The sequence below is a fragment of the Colletotrichum paranaense genome (assembly GCF_030867605.1).
Source record: "Colletotrichum paranaense strain IMI 384185 chromosome Unknown Scaffold_8.1, whole genome shotgun sequence".
Taxonomy (NCBI): domain Eukaryota; kingdom Fungi; phylum Ascomycota; class Sordariomycetes; order Glomerellales; family Glomerellaceae; genus Colletotrichum; species Colletotrichum paranaense.
In genome coordinates this window covers 829,805-850,780 of record NW_026848966.1, presented here as the reverse complement: position 1 = coordinate 850,780, position 20,976 = coordinate 829,805, and the positions used below count along the sequence as shown (strand labels likewise).

At 55.1% G+C, this 20,976-nt stretch overlaps 6 protein-coding genes across 6 annotated transcripts; 2 read left to right on the top strand and 4 right to left on the bottom strand.

The window, feature by feature from the left end:
- Nucleotides 1-3,981: 3,981 nt before the first annotated feature.
- CPAR01_10136 (uncharacterized protein) lies at nt 3,982-4,359 on the top strand (the record flags this gene model as incomplete). Its single annotated transcript, XM_060494399.1, has 1 exon — nt 3,982-4,359. One exon carries the CDS (start codon nt 3,982-3,984, stop codon nt 4,357-4,359), a length of 378 nt encoding a protein of 125 aa, XP_060346581.1.
- Nucleotides 4,360-4,591: 232 nt separating this feature from the next.
- CPAR01_10135 (uncharacterized protein) lies at nt 4,592-6,004 on the top strand (the record flags this gene model as incomplete). The annotated part of the gene is made up of 1 exon (XM_060494398.1): nt 4,592-6,004. The coding sequence occupies one exon, from the start codon at nt 4,592-4,594 to the stop codon at nt 6,002-6,004; it is 1,413 nt and encodes a 470-aa protein (XP_060346580.1).
- Nucleotides 6,005-7,985: 1,981 nt separating this feature from the next.
- CPAR01_10134 (phosphoribosylaminoimidazole-succinocarboxamide synthase) lies at nt 7,986-11,007 on the bottom strand (the record flags this gene model as incomplete). The annotated part of the gene is made up of 2 exons (XM_060494397.1): nt 7,986-10,744; nt 10,959-11,007. The coding sequence occupies 2 exons, from the start codon at nt 11,005-11,007 to the stop codon at nt 7,986-7,988; spliced, it is 2,808 nt and encodes a 935-aa protein (XP_060346579.1).
- Nucleotides 11,008-13,367: 2,360 nt separating this feature from the next.
- Nucleotides 13,368-13,842, bottom strand: CPAR01_10133 (uncharacterized protein; the record flags this gene model as incomplete). Its single annotated transcript, XM_060494396.1, has 3 exons — nt 13,368-13,481; nt 13,573-13,723; nt 13,799-13,842. The coding sequence occupies 3 exons, from the start codon at nt 13,840-13,842 to the stop codon at nt 13,368-13,370; spliced, it is 309 nt and encodes a 102-aa protein (XP_060346578.1).
- Nucleotides 13,843-15,627: 1,785 nt separating this feature from the next.
- Nucleotides 15,628-15,950, bottom strand: CPAR01_10132 (uncharacterized protein; the record flags this gene model as incomplete). Its single annotated transcript, XM_060494395.1, has 3 exons — nt 15,628-15,678; nt 15,734-15,749; nt 15,823-15,950. 3 exons carry the CDS (start codon nt 15,948-15,950, stop codon nt 15,628-15,630), a joined length of 195 nt encoding a protein of 64 aa, XP_060346577.1.
- Nucleotides 15,951-16,752: 802 nt separating this feature from the next.
- CPAR01_10131 (uncharacterized protein) lies at nt 16,753-20,924 on the bottom strand (the record flags this gene model as incomplete). The annotated part of the gene is made up of 4 exons (XM_060494394.1): nt 16,753-18,451; nt 18,667-18,898; nt 18,974-20,612; nt 20,673-20,924. The coding sequence occupies 4 exons, from the start codon at nt 20,922-20,924 to the stop codon at nt 16,753-16,755; spliced, it is 3,822 nt and encodes a 1,273-aa protein (XP_060346576.1).
- Nucleotides 20,925-20,976: the final 52 nt, after the last annotated feature.

The following is a 20,976-nucleotide window of genomic DNA, read 5'->3' as shown; positions in this document are numbered from 1 at the left end:
ATGGGCAAGGAAGTGGGCGTAGGTTCGGCCGGAGAGGAGAGGAAACACCAATCAGCCCTAGTGTCAACCAATCTTGCGCATTCTGACCTCGGCCTGGACCTTGGTAGTGGCCATAAGACCGGCTTCGATGAGTGACGAGGAGATCCATGACATGTTCATGATCCAAGGGCACTTGTGCGCCGGCGGTGAGAATGAGCTACTTTCAAGAATGAGTGAGTGAGTGCGCTACATGGTATGAGAGACGAAGAGTGAGCGTGAGCTTTAGGACTGAGAGTGAAAATGAGGTGTGGGTGAGTGTGTGTTGTCACTGCGCAGTGACGAAACCCACCCAGATTGCCAGTCGCCTGCCCTTTGGCCTCTCTCTCCTTCTTCAACAGTCCCAACGGGATGGTATTTGCCCGGAGGTTCCCCGCCTAGGCGCCATGGATCATCTGTATCCGTAAGGATCGTCTGCCTTTCGTAAGGTGATGTGGGATAGATTGTATAGCGAACGTCTGAGTAGGATATTGGATTCGAAACAGTGTCTCTGGAAATTAGTGAGGGAAGCAAGCTATTGCAGGTACACAATTGCAAACGATCTAAAAGGTCTTTGCTTTGCATATGTGCCTGGTCTGGAGAAACCAGCGGCCCTCTCCGTCGATGAATTGTCTAGACGATCGGGCGGTAAGACCTGCATTGGCGCGAGGTTCGTTCATCCTTCTCTCGATGTTCTGTCGCCCAGCATCTGACACACGCAGTGCATTGGACAATGCGTTGAGATGGAATCAAGGAGGAAGGAGATGGTCTTGGACGAGCGTTGACACCCACCGAGCGTTGGAACTTTTCTTAAGCTTTGATAGCCAAGGCATCCCAGGAGAGTATTCGGATACCGCAGTAGGTACGGAGTATGTCAGTCAGTAGAAGTTCAACGTCCAAACTCCATGGAAGCTTGCTGCTTGAGTGCGGGATGTGCCTGCTCTTAACCCAAATCTTGGCATGATTAGGTAAGGTGCAGTCATCCAGGTCAACTTCAACCTGGAAGGGAAAGGCCTGGGCCCATGTGCCAGCGAAGAGGGAAAGAACAAGGGTGGCCCGTGCTAGAAAGGGAGCTCGGGGATCAAACTGGGAAACAACGGGTCGCTCCCGACGACTTCCCCCTGTTCCCTGATCTTGCAGGAGTGGCAGGACCCAATCAAACTACTCATTGGACCTTCCCCATGATTAAGCTCGCAATTGCCTCGTGGACCTGGAACCGAACGCTCCAAGCAGGTGCGGTGCAGCGGTACTTCCTTCCATTCATCGACGGTTGCAACTTCCTAGACCTGGGTGCCATTTTTCAATTCTTCTTTGACTCTTCATACCCGTCTGTCTGCAACGGTTTCTACGCCTTTGGGAATCAATATTCGCGCCCCCGAAACTTCAAGTCATTAACTGCTCAAATCCAACGTCGCCCATCTGATTTCTGCCCGTTGCTATCCATTCAATCCAACCATTTCATCCGTATCTACGGATACCTTATCGACGACCAAGGGCCATCCTTTCTCGGCGTCTCTTTTCCAATCTGCCGGGCCCCTCAAGCAGCCTCCCTGCTTCACTTACACTCTTGAAATCTCTAAAGTCAAGGATGCCTGCTTGATAGTATCTATCCGAACCCTCGACTCGTTCAAACGTAAAAATCAGCACCCGAGGGGGAAAAAAAACTTGCGTCGATTTATTCCGTTGACATCCTTGCCCGGAGACAGCCGCCAATCAATCGTAACAAACCCAAGGGCAAGGGGACGCGCAACAGTCCGCCCCAGGGATGGCTCAGAGTCTGCACAAGCCACTGCGTTGGAACCTCACGATACCGGTAATCAACAGCCCTGAGAGCTGCTACCAGCATGTCTCGCGAGTCTGCAACCCAACACGATCGAGATCGAGATCTGACTTTTCTCCTTCCCCTGATTCACATCCCTTCTCAAGTATCCGCGAACAGGTTTGTCGACTCAGCCAGCGACCCTGTAAACTCGTGCGAGACAATGGACCCTTCAGGTACCATTACGAGATATCGCAGGGAGAAATTTTGAGCTTCAAAGTCGAGAGAACTTTTCGGACGATGCCCCGATGCGAGAAAGCACCACGCTATATCGAAGCGAACTCGAAAATTTGCACTTTGATCCGGCGTTGGTGGTTCGCAATTCGAAGCCATCAAGGAAAGCGGAAAAGTCGCTCACTCCTCTTCGGCCTCCCTTGCAGCATGTCTCTAACCATATCCTCATATCTCCGACCCGCACACAATCCTTCGGAACCACGGAGCATAGCAACATCCCTGGCCTGTGATGTTAGCTGACAGAATGAGATCGGTATGCTAGGGGCGATCGTCCCCTGTCGATCGTCCAGCTGCTCAGGCCCCTATCGGATTGCCAGGTCGAGAAAATCAAGAAGTCCCCATCTTGCATGGGAAACCTCTTTTCCAGGGTCACCACTTGTTCGCTGCCCTGAATCACTTGTCGCCCTTGGCTGCGGACGATCTCCCGCATCCTAACTTTCGGGGACCAAGACCACGCAAAAGACATACTGCCTTCGTTGACGCTTGATTTTGCCCGTCCGTTTGCTTCCCGACCAGACCATTTATCGTCTTCAGGTGAACGTCGTTTGGAAGTCTGATATCAATTATTTTCTCAGGCCAACGCTGAAATGCGCCTTTGACGGCATGAGGCGTATGGCAGGCGGCATGACGTCTTCAATACAAATCGCTAAAACTCCCGCTACGGTCAAGGCTTTCTTTCCCGTCTGCCACCATTCTGATCATTTGGACGACAGGAATCTCAGCTCGAATTGTCGTTAGACCGCAGGCCCGCCATCCGATCGATCGAGCCATACATCAGCCGGTTTGTCACACTGTGGCTGTTGTTGCTCTGGAACGCCGCATGCCTACTGCCCGTCGCAAACGGCAGTACCAAAACAAATGGCCCGCATACTAAGATTGTCACCAAACAAATAGAATCAGGGGAACGCGGTTTCCGTCATCCACGGCTGTGGCTATCAACGTCTTGTAAGCCCCCCGCAGCTGAGTCGCTCCACGAAAGAGATGGCTGAAAAATGGGCTGCGCTGTCGTAGCAAAAGTTATCTCCACCAAGAGGCAGATCGAGATCGCATATGAGGCTGAGGATGAGCAACATCGAGATTCACTTGTTGCTCTGGTTGTCTGATTCTCCCCGGACGAAGACTACCAAGCTCACCAGCTTGTCAGCCAACAGAAGGAACCATTATAGCAAATTGTGTTCTGTGTCTCGTTTCTCGTCGGAAAATCTTCCCTGCGAGACCAGACTACGAGACCTAGGCCCTCAAGCCTGGATTACATCAAGTTCTCGTGAGATCTTTTAGCTGGATTGCTTGCCCTTTTCTGGCGGTGTCTGTTGAATCGAAACAGAAGGTGGGTATTCTAGGCCGGCCCTCACAAGTTTGCTGCAGCAAACGCAGGCCGAGAAGGACCTCTAGGCTCATTGTGGCGCCATCGGTTCAGAGAGAAGTTGGTTGTCACCGTGGAAGCGAGACAACGAGGAGGTCGACACATTCCAGAGGTCTGGTTCCCACACCAAATCTTTTCCCGCCTTGCTTTTTCACTAGGACCCTCTCGGCTACTAAGGTAGTCAAGCGATTGCCAGCTGCAGAAGTGCAGGACTAAGGTAGTCTTCCCCGTCGACCCTGTTTTCTAGCCAGAAGACGGACGCTGAGGAAGAAGCCTGTGGATGCAGGGACGTTGTTGAGGCTCTTCCGGTCGGCTTCCCCGCATGACGGTGCCCTTTTCCTTGCTTCTTCGTCCCCTGCGCAGATTTATTGACGCTGCAGAAAATCTTGTTTTCCCTTTCGGTATACTCGAGCAGGTGGCCGGAAAGAGTAATTTTGAAGATCTCTCGATCCAAGGAGGCCAAGCCGGCAGACTCCTCGCTTGTTGTAAACGACACACCAACGCGATGTTCCCAGAGCGCGTTCGCTGCTTTCCTGAGCAAAACCGAGTAATGCAGAGACCCAAAGTCAAACCCTTTCTGTCCATTATGCATTCCTTTCGAGACGGAAGTCGCCAGCAGGCAATCTACCATTCCTGCGAGAGCCGTCGAGGCCATGCAGCATCCGATACCCACCGACCCGTCCACAACACACCGGGCCACATTCGGTGTCTTACCGGGACTCTGATTGGCCCCGGGCGCAACTGTCACCAAGTATGCATATCACACGAGGGATGGCCCCTAGGCGAGGAATGTCTGAGAATTGCAGGGGATGGTCTGGTTGTCATAATCAGCCACCCGGGTGGACCAGAACTCAAGACGAGACCTCGAGTATGGAGAGACCAAGACAAGGTGCTGCATATTTGTGCTCCTGTTGTTGTCCGCCGTTGAGTGGAAGGCATATGATTCGTGCCGCCGGGCCAGCCGTGACAGAGGAGGCATTCATACAACTTGTCTGGGGCAGGGAGACAGGCTCCGCTTGGCTCCAGACGGCCCATGCATATATCGTTGCCTCGCCCTCATCCATGAGCCCTTCGGCCAGTATACCCATCGTGGCGTTATTATCCCCAGAGTTTCACGTCCAGCATAGATCAAGCCGGTGTTGCAGACGCTGACCGCAGCGATGTCTGGCGCTCATGAGGACATGATCGGTTACGCACAGGAGCTCGACATCACGGTAGCTTCTCGACCATCGTCTCGGCCGTCAAGCATGGAGCGGCAAACAAAACTTGCTCATCTTAAGCTCGTTTCCAAGTATTACGGATACGCCAACTTCTCATACCCTCGACCCGACGGCACTCCGACTCGCAATCCGTATAGAAGAGCCGGTCAAACGTATTCATCCGAAGACCTCACTCAAGATTACCACCATCACAGCCTTGCTTGCCCGGAAACACCAACCAAACGAGATCGTACTTCTATGGGCTCGCAAGGCTCCAACAGTTCAGCACCAAGTCTCATTGATGATCGGACCGATTCCGAAGTATCGCTCGACGACGACTACCAGTACCACGCTTCCGCATCTCAGCTTTGGGACACCTTCTGGCCGATTGATGAGGGAAAGACCCAGCAGACTCCAGAAAAGGCCAAGACCCAGTATCCTGCCTTGATCCCGTCACCACATATCCGCAGGGCGAAGAAGACGGGTTGCATCAACTACGACGCTTACCCCCTACCACCCCGACCTGTCGAGTATAACATCCAGGTTCAGCACTCACCATCTCCAACCCCTTCCACCACCGAGGACCCTGTGACCCAGCCCCAACCACCCGCGAGTATGCCAGCGTCACCGGTCCCCCATTCTGTTCAGGGCCCCGAGGACCCTGAGCCTCGGAGCCCTCCAGAACTTCGCCGGACCATTCGTGCCGTCCGGTCCTCTTACAGCCTCTTCCCTCGTACTCAGCCTCAAGCCCCGAGCTACCCTCCACCACCCCCACCTCACTTCTCTGCCCTCTCAACTCGACCGAGTATGGGCAATCTTCGCAAGGGACATCGTCCACCACCCATCCATCTTCATTCTATGCCCATGTCTACGGCTACGGCTACCGCCGCTCCACTGTATTCTCCCGCCACGGCGTCTCTGTTTTCTCCTCTCTCATCGCCTCTCTACTCTCCCCTACATTCTGATTACACGAGACCTCATACCTCGCATGGAAATTATTACCCATGTACTGCCGACCTTACACATCCCCGTTCTGCCCCCTTGCCACCGCAGACGCCGACAATAGGAACATCGTCGGGTCTGGACACGCCCAAGTCTTTCTTCGACTTTGACTCGGACTCAGACTCTGATGAAGAAGAGCCCGAGCACACCATCTCTCGCTTCGTCAAGACGCTGCACAAGCGAACCGCCAGCGAGACTCGCAGGAGCGCCAAAGGGGCAGCCTACGCGGATGCACAGCTCCGCAAGATCCGCGCCGAGACTGAGGCCGAGAGGATTCGCGAGAACCAGATGATCTTTGAACGAAACAAGAGATCCGGTGCCGTCTTTGGACGCATGTTTGGACGCACGCATGCAAGGTCTCCAAACGCATAAAGACCATGTTGGTCATTTGCGCATCACGAGCATATGGCCTATTTACGACGAGGGGCGCCGGAACCAGCCGGCGTATTTGCATTTCAGCGCAGCGTTTGCATTTTACTCGCTCATCTTTCTTTTGTTTCGTTGTTTTACTTTGTTTCATTTTCGTTATGTTTGCTCCACGTTAACGCTTGAATGTGCTCATTATACTGCTATGTTTATCACTATCTCATGAAGAAGAATACGGTCTTGGAACACATGGAGTAAGAGGAGGATCTAGTCGGCAAGAGGAGGACAAACACAAGGTTGCGCAGACCACCTGGAAGTGGTTTGCGCGGGGATTTCCTGACAAGGGATGAGAATTCGTGTGGACCCCGGGGAAAAGAAGGTTTCCAAAGGGATGGGTTAGGTGAAGGGAGGAATCTGGATCAACGAGTCAGACGGATCAACGACGAACGACAAAATTATGGTGAGAGCGGGGTAGACTAGTTCTCCTCGCAAGGGAACGCAATCTGATGTAACGGCCTTTGAGCTCGGAGATGACTCCGTCCCTCCTCTAGGGGGGGAAGTATGAGCGTCGTCAGTCCACAGGTCTTGTCTGGCGACTTGACCAACCTAAGAAGAGTAAAACATCAACAATAACAACAAGATAGGATAATTGCCACAAGGTAGACTAACTATGAACGGGAAAGCTGAATGCTTCCTCAAAGTTCGAATTGTCTATTCAAACAAAAACCAAAAATTCTTGAGTCTTTTCGCCGAGGAAACCTCACTCGCCACACTACAAACATTCGATGACGTAATATGACGATGGGAGCTACTCACTTGCCTTGCCTCTTCTGCGTCCCCTCCCTCTAGTCTTGCGCGAAAACCTGCGTAGGAAGGGATATGGTTTCTGGAGTAGGAACTTTCTAGGTAGGCTACTGGGGTAACACACGACCGGAGGAGTTCCAGTCCATTCCCATCGCGAGAGTACTTGATCCTTTTTTTGCTGCGGCTTTTCGCTGCGAGCAGCCCACGTGAAAGGATCTAGACTTTTGAGTTGCTGGAGCAATGCGCGACGTTGATATGTAGAGGGAGGAGGTGGACGAAAAGCTTACGGGCGTTTGAGGTAGTTGGGTGGTTCACCAGTGGTTCGTGTAAGCCGGAGAGAGCCGAGAGGGTGGGGCGGAGGTAAGAAGGGGACGGGGAGAGCTCGCTTCGGGTTGGCGGGTGTTGGATCCGCAGGCGAGGAGGGCGAGAGATGCAACGAGGTACGGGGAACCCGCGAGGAGTTTAGACGAAGGAAGTTGTCTTGGGGGGGGAAGGTTTACTAGGCGAGTGTATTTGGGAAGGTTTGTTCCAGTCCCGGTAGGAGTCCAGAACCTTGAGGACTTTTAGGGGGTTTCCAGAGCTGGATACGCGGTGCACGTCTGGAATTCGCAAGATTCGCAGGGACGCTTCCCACTGCTATACCTTGTTTCTTCATGGTTGCCATATTCTAACGCGATTGCTGGGAATTTCTAATACCAAACGGATCGAAAGACACGAACCCATATCATTGGGCAAGATCATGGATGTTGGAGGTGATGATGATGATGGATAAGGTGGATTGGCATTAATGCATTTGTTGCGTAAAAAGACATTCTATCGTGGATACCATGTAAATCGTTCCCGTACACTCATATCGTAAGACGCCTTCCCTTCTCTGCTCCATCGCTCTCTCTCTGACATTCTTTCTCATTCATCTTCATCTCGGAAACTTCGTGGTTATGCCCAACCTGTAAAACGCCATGCCAATGCAATGAAGAAATCCCAGAAATGTGACCCGTGAAAATGCCAGTAAACGCCGATACATGAGTGAAAAGAAATAGCAAACATTAGAGATCGAGGTGGGAAATCAAGAGAACCAGACTTTTTTCACCCCCGATGGCTCGAAAGGAAGACAAGATGCTCGAAAAAGACAAAATAATCGTCGGACCTGAGGTGGTTCGAGGGGTCCAAGAGGTTTCGGTCATCAAACCATCCCCATCATAGACCTCCCAGAAGAAGGCCTCACAAAAGGCCCCTTCTCCCCGGCGCCATCCCCCGTAAACCTCTTCAACCGCCTCACCCCGAGCCTCCTCACATCGCGCCCGGCCTCCACGTACCCCAACACCCAAACGCTCTGACTCATCCCCGCCGCCGCAGCAGACGCGCCCCTCGCCGAGCTACCCGGTCCGGCACCGAGGTACACGCGCAGCTTCTCCGCCGAGCGGGGCGCGGCCTGGAACGCCGGGTCCGCGGCGCAGTCCTCGTTGGCGAGGAAGGAGAAGATTTCTGCGGGGCAGGTGACGGCGTGCGGGAGGCGGTAGCTGTTGCGGCCGAAGAGCAGGGAGACGAGGGCGGCGAGGTAGAGGACTAGCAGGGCGAGGATGACGGCGAAGACGGGGATGTTGGGGAACATGCGGACGCCGCCGCCGCCTCCGGCTTCCGAGGGGGAGCGGGTGGCGGTGAGGGCCATGAAGAGGCCTCCTGCGAGGGCGGGGAGGAAGGCGAGGAGGAGGGAGAGGGCGGAGAGGGCTGCGACGCGGTAGTGTCCGTTGCGGAGGGCGTGGAGGGTGGATTGCAAGGGCAGACAAGCGGCGTAATCTGCGAGCACGGAGCGGGAGGCCGGCGCGCCGTCCGTGGCGGTGCTGAGGTCGGCCCAGGGCTGGAGGATACGGAATTGCTGCTCGAGGGTCTGGAAGGCGAGGAGGAGGACGAGGCCCAGGAAGCTGGGGACGAAGCTATACAGGAAGTTGGCGGCGGAGAAGGAGGAGGGCGCGGAGAGGGGCGCGGCGGGGACGCCTGGGCGGAAGCCGGCGACGAGAGACGTGCGATGGAGGAAGGAGACGACGAAGAGGGCCGTGAGGAGGATCGTGGAGGCGACGACGTAGAATAGGACTTGTGGGGTGCGGAGGCACCAGGGGAGTTTGTAGGTTTCTACGAGGCCGGAGCGGTGGGCTGAGCGGCCTGCTAGGAGGGTGGATGTTACGGAGCGGCGGTCGTGGTGGTCGTCGGCGGCGATGGCGGAAGAGGAGGAGGATTCGTTCTTGACATCGTAGTGGAGGTCGGACGGGGTGTGGCCCTGGGAGTGTTCCGTCCCGAGGCCGTACCAAGGGGTCTCCTGGTGGTCGTCCGTCATCCAGTAGCCCAGGCGGTCGACGATGCGGTTGCGGAGCATGGAGCGGAGCTTCTTGCTCGTTGGGGCGACCTCTGCGCCGCGGTAGGCGTCGCGGGTGTTGCTTCGGGCGATCATGACGGAGAGGTCTGCGATGGAGCGCGGGTCCCACATGAGACCCGTCACGCGGTTGTGCCAGAAGAGGAGGAGGATGACGATGGCGGCGAGGATGAGGATGTAGAGGGCCACGAGGGTCCAGACGACGCCCTGGACGGCGGTCCAGTACCAGACGTCGACGAGAATGACGGTGAAGGAGGCGCTGGCGAGGGGGATGGCAAAGGCGGAGAGCCAGAGGATGGCGAGGGCGATTTTGACGTGGGCGGGGCCGGCGAGCTGGGGGAAGAGGAAGGTTTTGGCGTAGAGGTTTTGGAAGAGGGCGTTGCGGCGGCGGATGGGCTCGTCGTCGGAGAGGGCGGCGAAGGGGAGGATGCGGAGGGTCGCTGCTGCGACGCACTGGGCGTAGATGAAGATGAGGGAGGCGAAGAGCTGGGGCAGGATGCGGAAGAGGAAGTATTTGCCGCTGTAGATTGTTTCGCCGTAGGTTAGGAGACCGGGTTGGATTGGTGAGTAGATGGCGGCGACCATGAGGCAGGCGATCATGGCGAGGCAGAGCGTCATGAGGGCGATGAGGGAGGGGAGACGCAGGATCGCGGGGACGAAATTCAGGCGCGGGTATATCGCGCGGTCCTCGTCAATGGTGTCGATCTTTGTCATGCCCGGGAAGACGCTCTCCCTCTCACTGATAGGGAGCCATTTTGGCGTGGTCTCGGTGGGGTTCATGCCGGCCGGGGTTTGGGCTTGGGTGTGCTGATATCTCGAGTCTGCCGAGTGTGGCGGCGACATGGAGATGATGCGAGTGCCGAGGGACATGGAAGGCCTCTCGGCGCCGGCGTTGGAATGCGGCCGGGACTGGCGGCGGACCGAGTCCCGGGTGTGGGTAGGGACGGGGACCATGGGGGAGAAGCCGGAGTCCGGGTCGCCGCTGATGAGGGGGCTCTGGAGGTCGTCCGGGAGGTATCCGGCAGCGCGGTAGTAGCCGGTGTTCTCGTTCGGAGAGGGAACGCTGGAAGAGGGGGAGAAGCCGCCGCTGTGGCCGTGTTCCCTCGTCAGAGCCTCCAAGGCATAGCGGAGGTAAGGGGTGTCGTCGACGCCCGGGGTGACGGAGCCGTTGGCAGCGATGGTGAGCTCGTCGCGGAAGCCCTTGGCGCGGGCGCGGTTGGTGACGTCGTCGACGGCGAGCTGGGCCTCGTTGAAGTGAACGGCCGGCTGGGAGGTGTAAGGGTCCTGGCTCTGGGAGGAGAACATGCTGCCGATGACGACGGGGGCAGGGAAGTTGTTCTGCTCCGGGTGGTAAGGGTTTGAGTGAATTTGCTGCTGAGAGGGTGGTGAGGGAGCGTGGGGCACGAAAGACGGCGGCGGAGAAAGGGCTTCCTGGGGGCTGGAGTCTTCTTCTTCTCGTTCTATGCCGTGTGCATGATGCTGTCTCCTTGCGTGGTGAGGGCGAAGGGTGTTTGGTGTGGATGAGTGTTGTGATGGTGTTTCGGCAGACCAATATTGAGGAGGATATTGGCTGCCTACGATGAGGTTGTTAGTATGAATATGAAGTAAAAGAGGCGGGTGGGCAGGGTTGTCGTGAGTTGGAGGGGGTGGGAAGGGTGAGGGCGTGAAAGAGTTGTAGATGAAGCTGACGATGATGAAGAAGAGGAAGAGGAAAGAAGGTGTGTGGGTGGGTGGGTGGGTGAAGGAGTGGTAAAGGAAGTCAAGTTGCGATATAGGGTGTAGACATACGTTGATGTTGCACGTAGGCGTCGTCGGGGTGGGCGTTATCAGGATACATGGCGGCTATGCCTTTGATCCTATTTCATGGGTCGTCGTTGTTGTCGTGAGAACCTCTCTGCAGCTGATGCGGCGTGATGAAGCCTCCACTTGTTACCAGGCCAATTATCAGCAAGAGTGAAGGCGGAGATGTCTTCAATAGTCTGGCTGCATACGCATATCCGAACTGCAATAATGGTCAGGGAGGGGGGGGGATACACAAGAGAAGGAGAGAAGAGAGAGGGAAGGCTGAGCATCGTGGTTGGGAGTGTGTGTGGTGCGTGGTGTGGGTGGTGGTGAGGTTTTTGCTGTTTGTTGAAATCGCGTGGTTGGGAAAGCAAGAAAATCATGCATCATGGAGAGTTGTGACTGGTGATTGCAGCTCGTCGTTGGTTGCGATGGTGTTGCAGGTCGGAGGTTGGGAGGGAACGGCGTTGCCCTCCCAGCCACCGAGAACCCCACCGAAAATCCCTGAAGCCCCGGGGGTCCCTGACGGGCGCTAGGCCCCGTAGCGCCCCGGATGCAGGAACCAGTGCCAGAATAGGAACAGGAGACACTTTTTGAACAAGGAAGACTGACCTTTTTGACGGGTGTCAGGAACAAGAAACGATGTCACTGTTTTACATAGAGAGAGAAGAGGAGGGGAACGAAGAGAGAAAGAGAGAGAGCATATTACGAAGTAGGGGAAAACACGAAAAGTCTATCGCGTGGTTGCAGTTCGTCCCATGTTGCTTTTGTACACCTCACCTAAGGTACCTACCAGCACCTTAGGTACGGCACCTCAGGCGGTTTTCAGATGACAGGGGAGTACGTATCCTGCAGTACAGCTGTCCTGCATACATCTCCCAACTTCCAAGTTGCATACCTTACGGATACTTAACAATTAGAATGTGCCCAACACACAACACCACCCATTCAAGAACCAGATCTTCTCTGGCTTGGGTTCGCACCTGTGCCTTGACAATGAGAGAGTGACACTTGTGACTTGGGGATACTGCGCAAGAACACCACAGACAGGGGACTCCACCCCGGCGGCAGCACGTCTCCGCATCCGCTGTCACCTATCCCGCCGACGAGGCAACGCCACCTCACGACAGGGGCTCATTTTGTGAGTGGCTGGGCTGCAGGGGAGCCCGGCCGTTTGCTTACCTAACATCTCTCGACCTCTCAGTCGTCTCTTGGGTCTTGAGTCTTGAGTCCTTGAGGCTGCGGTTCTCACCGAATCGAGAAACATGCTTCATGTCTCGAGCCAGAAATCAAGCATCTTTAAAGAATCTTCAAGTCCATGGGTGATCGTAGTAATCTTAGCATGCCATATCCCCAGACTCGGTGAGAGATAATGAGGCGGGTGTCCCAAGTGTTAGCTGCAGGAGGCGCCCGAGACTCAATCTTCACCGCCGGACGAGCTGTCAAACCCGAGACGGCAGGTCTAGCGGTCTACTAGCAAACCGTCTTACGTCTTTAGTCTTCACTTTCACACGCAGCCACACTATCATGATCCGAGTTTAGCTTCCATATCGAAACCTGTATCCCCATTTTTTCATCTTCTCCACTTGAACCACTTGTTGGTTCAAGATTCTTCGGGACTCGTATGCGAGCACTCGAAAGATCCAATCCCCCTGCCTTGCCTGCATTCCCCCCCCCCCCCCAACGCTTCCCAGACGCCCGGTAACAAAGACAGTGGACGGCAAAAGGTCAACACAACACGAATACCTCGTCACAAACTTCAAAAATGAAAGGGACGAGACTCGAACTCGCGCGGGTTGCCCCACCAGGAAACAGATGTTAAGCTGACCTTAACCTGGCGCCATAACCAACTCGGCCACCCTTCCGTGTGGACCTGTTTGGTGAACAGGGGTGCTGTGACGATCCCCGCGTCAGAGCAGACCAAGACCGCCGCGCCATGTCCGTTGTCGTCCATCGAGCCCGTTTAGAATATCGCAGACCACATGGATAAGCATCACGATAGCATGCGGGACTCGCTGTGGCTGCAAAGCGTGGTGAATAGTGCGACAGTATTACATCAGCTTTTCGTTATTCTCTTTCTTCCTTTTTGCTTTCTTCTTCCGAAACGTTGCGGCCCTGGGCCTATCAATTGTACTGTAAAACACGACTCATCATCGTTCTCGTTTTCGTAATTAAGTTTTGTCCTTAATATCTGCATCGTCATTTTAACTTCCCATCTCAGCCCGTGCCATCCACCTCAACCTTTAGCAAGGTAAATAAGCTTAAAGACATAAAACCTTACATCTACAATGTCGTCAAAATTTCGCAGGAATGGAGAGATAATCGTTGGTAAAATCATCACTTTGGTATATAAGCTGCTAAGACAAATTCGACGCGAAAGGAAGCGGACCACAAATCTTTCTATCCGGCCTTGACTCAGCAGGTAGAGCCACCCTTGCAGTGCTCCTCGCACTTGGCCCTCCACTCCTTGCCGCCGAGTCCCTCAAACGTCAGGAACTCGTTGCCGTTGTTGTACACGGCGTAGCATTTCTGCATGTCCACGCGGGTTAGTCACCGATAATTAACGATTGCAAAATGTGCAAGATGTCTGTGTATGAGAGGCAGAGGGGGATTAACGTACGCCGTCCTTGACTTGCGAAAAGACGGTATCCTCGTGGCCCTTGGGCTTGTTGAAGAAGACGCCGGCGCCGGAGTATCCGTTGCAGGCGGCCTGGAGGCAGGTGTCGTCGCCCGTGTTGCACTTGCAGCCGACGTGGGTGTTGGCGGCGGCCCTGTTGTTTGCGTTGTGGTCAGTAAGATGCTCAGGACGCTCATAGGCCGGGAGAGGTGGAGGCGGAGGTGCTTACATGTAGGGCAGGACAACTGCCAGAACAAACTTGGTGAAGTGCATCTTGAAAGAAAGTGGATGGTTATGCAGTGGAAAACGAATGTAGAGGCTGTGGAGTGAGAGACAAAGGCGATGATGACTTCGAGCTCTATTCAACTGTCCAGACGAGGGACTTGAATGCCCTTTATACAGATCACATTCCTTCTTCAACTTCACAGGTGGAACGACAACATGCCTGTGTCTCTCGAGTACGGATACACTAGTTCACCTACAATGATCTACTTAGATTACCTCAGTTTGAAGTCAAACTCTATGTCTAAATTTCATACTCTGATCAAGCTCACGGACTCGCACAAGTCGCCTCATTCATCAGTCGCAGTTCCACAACGTCACCCAGCGGTCGCGGTCTGGCTCTAGCCCTACCAATCTCAGAGGCTTAGACTATTCAAGCGTGGAGACAACTGACGGAAAATAATCCAAGGAGGTGTTTGGTCTTGCAGTAGTTCATCCAGTGGAGCGACCTATACGGTGTATCCGACGATCCGCAACCAAGTGCCTGAGTCGAGACGAGATTAGAATACATGTGGATGGAATCCGAGAAAAGTAGAGATTCTAATCTCTATCCGGTGCGGGAGGTCAGTAGAGTAAGGCAGAGCGACGAGATACGCACGACTCAGGGTCCCAGAAATCTCGAACCCGTGAAGCGGACTACTCCGTCTTGCTAGGAGCACCAAAGTCATCAACCCAGTATTCTCACCTCCTGTCCCGTCCGTGCCCGTTATCCGAACCCGACCGTACCCCGTGTTGGTAACGGAAAATCTCTCGGAGCCGGATGACTCCGTAGCGGCGATGCTCTTAGGACGTTTTACGGCCAACGCGCGGCGCCAACCGGTGATCCGATCGTTCACGTTATGCTTCAGCTGCCCAGCGATACCGGATGCGCAACCAAGTCTAGCATGCAAAAGAACAATCCGGTAGCGTATGCAACGACACAAGCTAAGGAGTATCCGTAGGGCGCAGCGAATTTCGCCAAGACCACGTCCAATCTATCTTACGTGAAACTTGGAGCCCGTTCTGGTCCTCAAACTTGGGGGGACCACAATTTACACTCCCAAGCTGAAATCTCGAGTCTGTGAGCAGCGTGGTGCTCCGCGTAGCTGTCCTTTGAAGAACCCGAGGTGACATATCTTTGGGGGGGCATATATAAGGCGTTTCTCGCATCTTTGATTGATCGGACGTCCCCAACGAGACCGACTCATTGGAGGGTGGAGGCATTGCTGTTGCAATTGCATCGACGGGCTCAACAGCCGGTACACTAAAGTACCTAGGTACCTGCCTTACATCACGTTGTTGCAACTGCACAGCGGCAGCGAACGGCTGGAATCCTCAGCGAACGGAGCGGCGAAGGGCTCCAAGCCGCACTAGCTACCTAGCCGATGTGCCGGAGGCGGCGGAAGCTGAAGGACAATGGGGGTGAGACGGTTGCGAGGTGGGGACTTTTTCGGAAAGCATTTTGCCGGGTGGCCATTCCGCTGTGGGGCCGTGCGGCCGGGGCTCGGGAGTGGCTAGGGATTTCCCCCGTGCTATTAGCCAGGGAGGCAAGCCATATCTAGGTCATTCCATCAAGAGAGCAAACAAACGTAGCCTTCTCGAGAGACTAACGTCACGCATGCATCGCTCCGAGACCGCATTGGCAGACTCGCGTCTTAGTAGACAGCTTGTGGATGGAGTTGGAAAGATGTTCAAGGGTATGTTGCGATCACAAATCTATTCCACTTCATACTGCATTTCTATCTTGATACTCGGCGCCATCGCCACCATCCACCACCCGCCTATCCTGGGTATCTTCTATGCTGGAATCGTCATGTATTGAGTGCCTGTATACCGACCAACGAGGCCCTATCACCGAGTCAGTCGTGATCAAACACCTCGGCCCTTTAGCCCCCCTACTCACAGCTTCTCCCACCCATCTGTGTCCGGGTTTCAATCTCCTCAGTCTAAGGGCGGCAGTACGAGCAACGAGCATGTGTGCACGCCACAAACGCATCGTTGGGCTTGTTGTTGAAGTCGCAGTACTCGTAGCACTCCATCAGGTTCTTGTCGGGGCAGACCTGTGCGCTGGCGAACGAGAGGCCGGCCACGAGGATGGATAGAACGGGTGCGAGCTTCATGTTGGGCGAGTACGGAGTATTCATATATCGGGTCTTGAAAATAATAGAAGGGAGGGTTTACCTAGGAGAATGGAGTTGCCAAGAGTGTTTATGAAGGACTTTCTTCCCCCCCCCCCCCTTTCTTATAAGCGCAACTGTGCCTATAAGGTGTTGCGCTCCAACAGAAAAAAAAAAAGTGATTAGGCTATGTAGGGTGTAGCAGCGGCAGTGCCGGTGTTGATGATTTCCCCGAGTCGGGAATGATGATGCTCGCAAGCCGACTCGGGAAATAACTACGCGTGGAGCAGAAACGATATTGATAACCTGCATTATGACACATGGACACACTATCAAACGTTATGATTGGGGAACAATCGCCAGTAGAACCTATGGTGGACTGTCTAGCAAGAGACACGACTCAGGGCCCTAGTCTCTGGCACGGCTGTACGGATATGGCGTATACGGGTCACGGATAGCATGGAAATGAGCTTTCGTAGTACAAAGTCACAGACTACGAAGTAGTAGCGAAAGTGAAAGACCGTGCTTAGTCGCGAGAGTTCATTTCGTTCCTCTCAAGGTTCATGACTATAGTCTAGACTGGGGCGTCACCCCATCGCCCCAACTCCCACGTGCCCGCTGTCTTGTTTCTTTAAGATTGCCAAGGCGAGTTTGTCTTTGAGAATAAACCTCTCGGAGATGCTTGATTCAACGGTGGAGGAAACACACAAGAATCCATGTCTCAACTCATCTGAGTACGGAGTGCAAGACAATAATTCATACGTTCCACTCTTAAATCTACGGGCACGATACTACCAAGGATATCCTACAACTCTTCGCTCCAACCGCCCTCGTCTCCTACATCAACAAACCGGGCCAGCCGCCTCTTGAGTTCCTCCACACCAATCCTTCTCGAAGACGAAGTCGACGACAATAACGGCGGCGTTGGCAGTGGCAAGAGCACCTCATCCACGATATGCACAACGCCATCCCTGACCGGCACATCTCTCGCTGATACCGCCGCCCCATTCACACCAACACCCCCCTTCACCACGCCCACCGGCCGTCCACCGTCACCGGTGCGTCCCGCGCTGCGAGAAACCACCGCCTCGATCGTGACCCTCGCCCCGTCAAGCAGAGTCTGAACATCCCGTCGCACCCGCCCCGCCCCGTCGGCGTCCTCCCCGAGGTCCCTCCCCCCGTCGGTCTTCTTCTCCATCTCCTCCTCGTCCATCTCCACGCCTTTGAAAAAGTCCGTATAAATCACCTCCGCAACAAAATGATACCTCACCAAAGCCTCGAGAAACTTAGCCCCCTCCCGCGAGGAAAAGAGGAAATCCATCGCTTCCTCGCCCAACTGATCCCACGCGTCATTCGACGGCGCAAACACCGTGATCCCAGAGCCACCACGCAGGCGCCGCAAAACTTCCTCGCTCACTCTGCTCCTCTTCATCGCCTTCGCAAAAGCCCCCAGCGTATGTTCCGGCACCGCAGCACCGACGAGTATATCCCACCGCGGCGGCGGAATCAGAACCTCGTCTATAAAGTGGACGACAACGGCACCATCCCCGCTCTCCCTCGATTCGGAAACGAGAACCCGGGCGTAAAAATTGATCTCAACACCCGATGGCCCCTCTGTGGTCCTCACTCTCTGCCGTCGAAGCTCCCCGCCCCCACCTTTTTCGAGAGCCGTCTCCGCCGTCCGCAGACCACGGAGGTCTTGGTAAGTATACCGCCCCGGAAGAACGTGGTACTCGAGGATCTCGCCGAGTAGCTCCGCTCGACTGAGTTCGAAAACGCCCTCGAGCTTCCGAAAGGCCGAGTCCGTGGGGACGAAGATCGTGAACTGCTCTTGTTTCTGCGTTTGCTCGTCGTTGTTGCTGAGAAGCATGTCGTGGACCTTGTCGTATGAGGTGAGGAGCGTCGTGAAGTACTCCGTTTGCATGCCGCTCTCTTTGATCAACATCAAGAGATTCTCCCCTTTGTCTGCCTCTTCTTGACGCGATCTCGGATCTTCACTTGTTATTTGCTGTAGTACGACCGGCGCTGCGTGGCCGGTTCCGATGTCGTGGGCGTCGGTTGGATGTCCCATCACGCGTCTACCGGCCTGGGCCACGGCTCCAGCAGCTTGGTAGAACATGCCGCCAATGGCATTGACCACATGGCCGAGTGACGATGACTTGTCATAACTCCGTGCCCGCGTTGTCTCCCAACTCGACTCCCTCGAGCTCCCATCCTGGATTCTTACTATTGACGGCTCGGGCCTAGTCTCGGGTAAAGCAAAAGTCGAGACAGAAGCAGCCACAGCCGCGTATGGCAAGACACAACTCGCCTTCATATCCTCAATATCTTGGGTATCCGATATCAAAGCAGTCGCAGACGGCGACGACGGCGAAGAATCCACTGACGATGAGCGAACGTGACGTATCAGCTTTTCAGAGAGATTTCGACGGAGAGAAGTAGAAGGGTTGAAACGGATTTGTATTCGACGCCCCATGGAGAAGTACTCGCTCCCGATCATAGCCCTATATAGGTAAAAGGTAATTATTGTGTAATTCTCCAACACAAAGAATGGGTCTGAGACATTCACGAACCGGACGGAGTGGGCGCTCCGCTGATGTAGGTTTCCTGTCATCGGATGGAGACATAGAGGTTCCCGTCCCCCCCCCCCTCCCGGTCCCGGGCGGGCAGCAGCATCGAGGCGGACCATCAGGGTCCGCATTTGCAGTTTGACTCTTACACCGCACCGTCGCGGCTCTGCATGCTGTTCCACTTCTTCCCGGTACATGTGATATTCAGATCCATTGTTGGCTTTGACTGGTTGAGAATGTAGACAAGTCGTGTCTTGGCGGTTGTGTAGGACAACAAGGTGTCGTCGCCCGAGTCCGAGAATACCGGGTCAAAGGGCATGATGTACCGTCCGCCGCGATGCATCCAGGAAGTGTGTCCCACGGCCATTTTGTTACCTCGTCCTTTTTTGACTCATCTCAGAGTATTGACATGGTGATGCCGTAAAAAGTTGTACGAAGGCAGGCGAGCTCACACACGCGGGCCCCCAAACCCGCCAACAACGCGAATCTCCCCAGCCTTCTTCCGTTCCACGGCCTCAAAGGCATCGACAATCCGCCCGCTCCTGACATCAACAACACCCCATCGCTGCTCTCTGCTCTTTCTCGAGGCCCTTCTTCTTCCTCCCACTTCCGCTTCCGTCCCGTGCTCCCAAACACCAATCTCGTCAAGAAGGACCTCCAAAGCCCACACAAATCTCACACCCCCTGTGCCATCATCTTCCCCTCCACCGCCACCCCCAGGCGCAGCAGTATACAATCTCTCAGCATCTTCCTTATCCCTAGGTATTTTCATACACAGCAGGTGCAAATCGAGAAGCTGCGAAAACACAAGCCCAAAGGTGGGTTTATTCCGCCTCGACGTCGCCTGGTTCCCGCCGTAGCCGTAACCCGTGATATTCAGCGCAGGTGGGTTAAAGATGGATCGGAGCGTCGGGTCGACCGCCTTACCACCACTGCCAGTGCCATGTTCTCCTCCATTCGGTGGTGGCGGCGGCTGACCTCCCTGGACATTCGCGGGCTTGGACATCGTCGACTCTTTTGAAGAGCTCGTGCTGTTGAGGAGCATGATCAAGGGGCTAGTCTCCAGGCTTCTGGCTAGATACCGCAGGTGGGAGGAGAGGCGTTGGAGCGAGTCATGCGCGGACTGACGGTCGCGGCGGGTGAAGAGGGCCGTCATGAGGCTGTGGAAGTGGGTGATGAGGATGATATCCGGCAAGGTTGGACCTTTCGAATCGTCGTCTTCTGGGGATCTGCTCTTGGGTGCTGCTACGGCTGCGGTGGCCTCGGGAATCTCGTTCTCCGGCGGCGGTGTTCTACTCTCAGTCTCCTCCTCGTGAAGCTCTTCTGTGACTTGTTCTGGCGTTCCTTCAACATTGTTGTTCAGGTCGTCCCCCTCTGCGCCTTCAGTAACTTCCTCTTCATCCGCTCCTCTCTCGGGAGAATCTGCAGTTGTAAACGGCGTCGGGGACCGAATTGTTGAAGGCGGCGGTGACAGCGAAGACGACGACGAAGATGGCAGCGAGATGGCGTCCTCATCGTCATCCTCGTCACTGTCCGCGATCTCTGTTCTCGTAGATTTGATCGTCTGAGGCCGTGGCTTGAGTTCCGGCAACACAATCCTCTCGGGCTGTTGAGATACTTCTGGCTCAGGCGCAGCATGCTCTTGTCCCCTCGACGAATTCGCCGCATCCTCAGCAGGCGCTTCCACACCGGCCGAGCCTTCCGCAACCCCTTCATTCCTCTTATCGTCTCCCGTATCATGCTTATCATCATCCTTCAACCGCTCCCTAGATGGTGCGCGAACCCCCGGGGAGGAGACCACGCGTGGCTCAGGACTCTCAGGCAGAATGTCTAAGTCGCCAAGAGCCTCCCACAAGCCCTCGAAATCAAACACCCTCGAGACAGAGACCCTCCCCAAACACCGCCTCAACCTCGTCGCCACATCCGCCTCAGCGGCGCCGCGGACCACGAGCTCCGTTCGAATGGCGTCCCTCAGCGGCGGGAGGATGGCCGCAGGAGGCTGCGTCGTGACAACCATCACCCTCGCCTCCTTGCCCCTCTCATCATTCTCGAGCTCCTTTCCGCAGAGTGTCTTGGCCAGGGCCTGCATCGAAATCTAATCATACAAAGTCAGTTCATTTCCCCTTTGACTCCCTCAATGCAGGATAAGACTAACCAAGATCCCCATCTGCTCACTCTCAGAACTAAGCCCAACAACACTCCCCCTCTCGAACCCGCCACAGAGGACCTCCTCATCGACCTCCTGGCTCCCGACCTGCACTCGACCCCTCGCCACCGCTGCATCTCTGCGCTTCGTCTCCCGACTGCAGAGGACGGCTGCGGAGACTGGCTCAAGGGGGAAATGCGAGCTCGCCTGCGAAGCGGGGAATATCATTTCATCGCCGCCGTCGTCATTGGCGCCTGCCATATTTGTATGCCTTCTTCTTCTTCCGGGGCTCACCGTGGCCTTAACCGTTCTG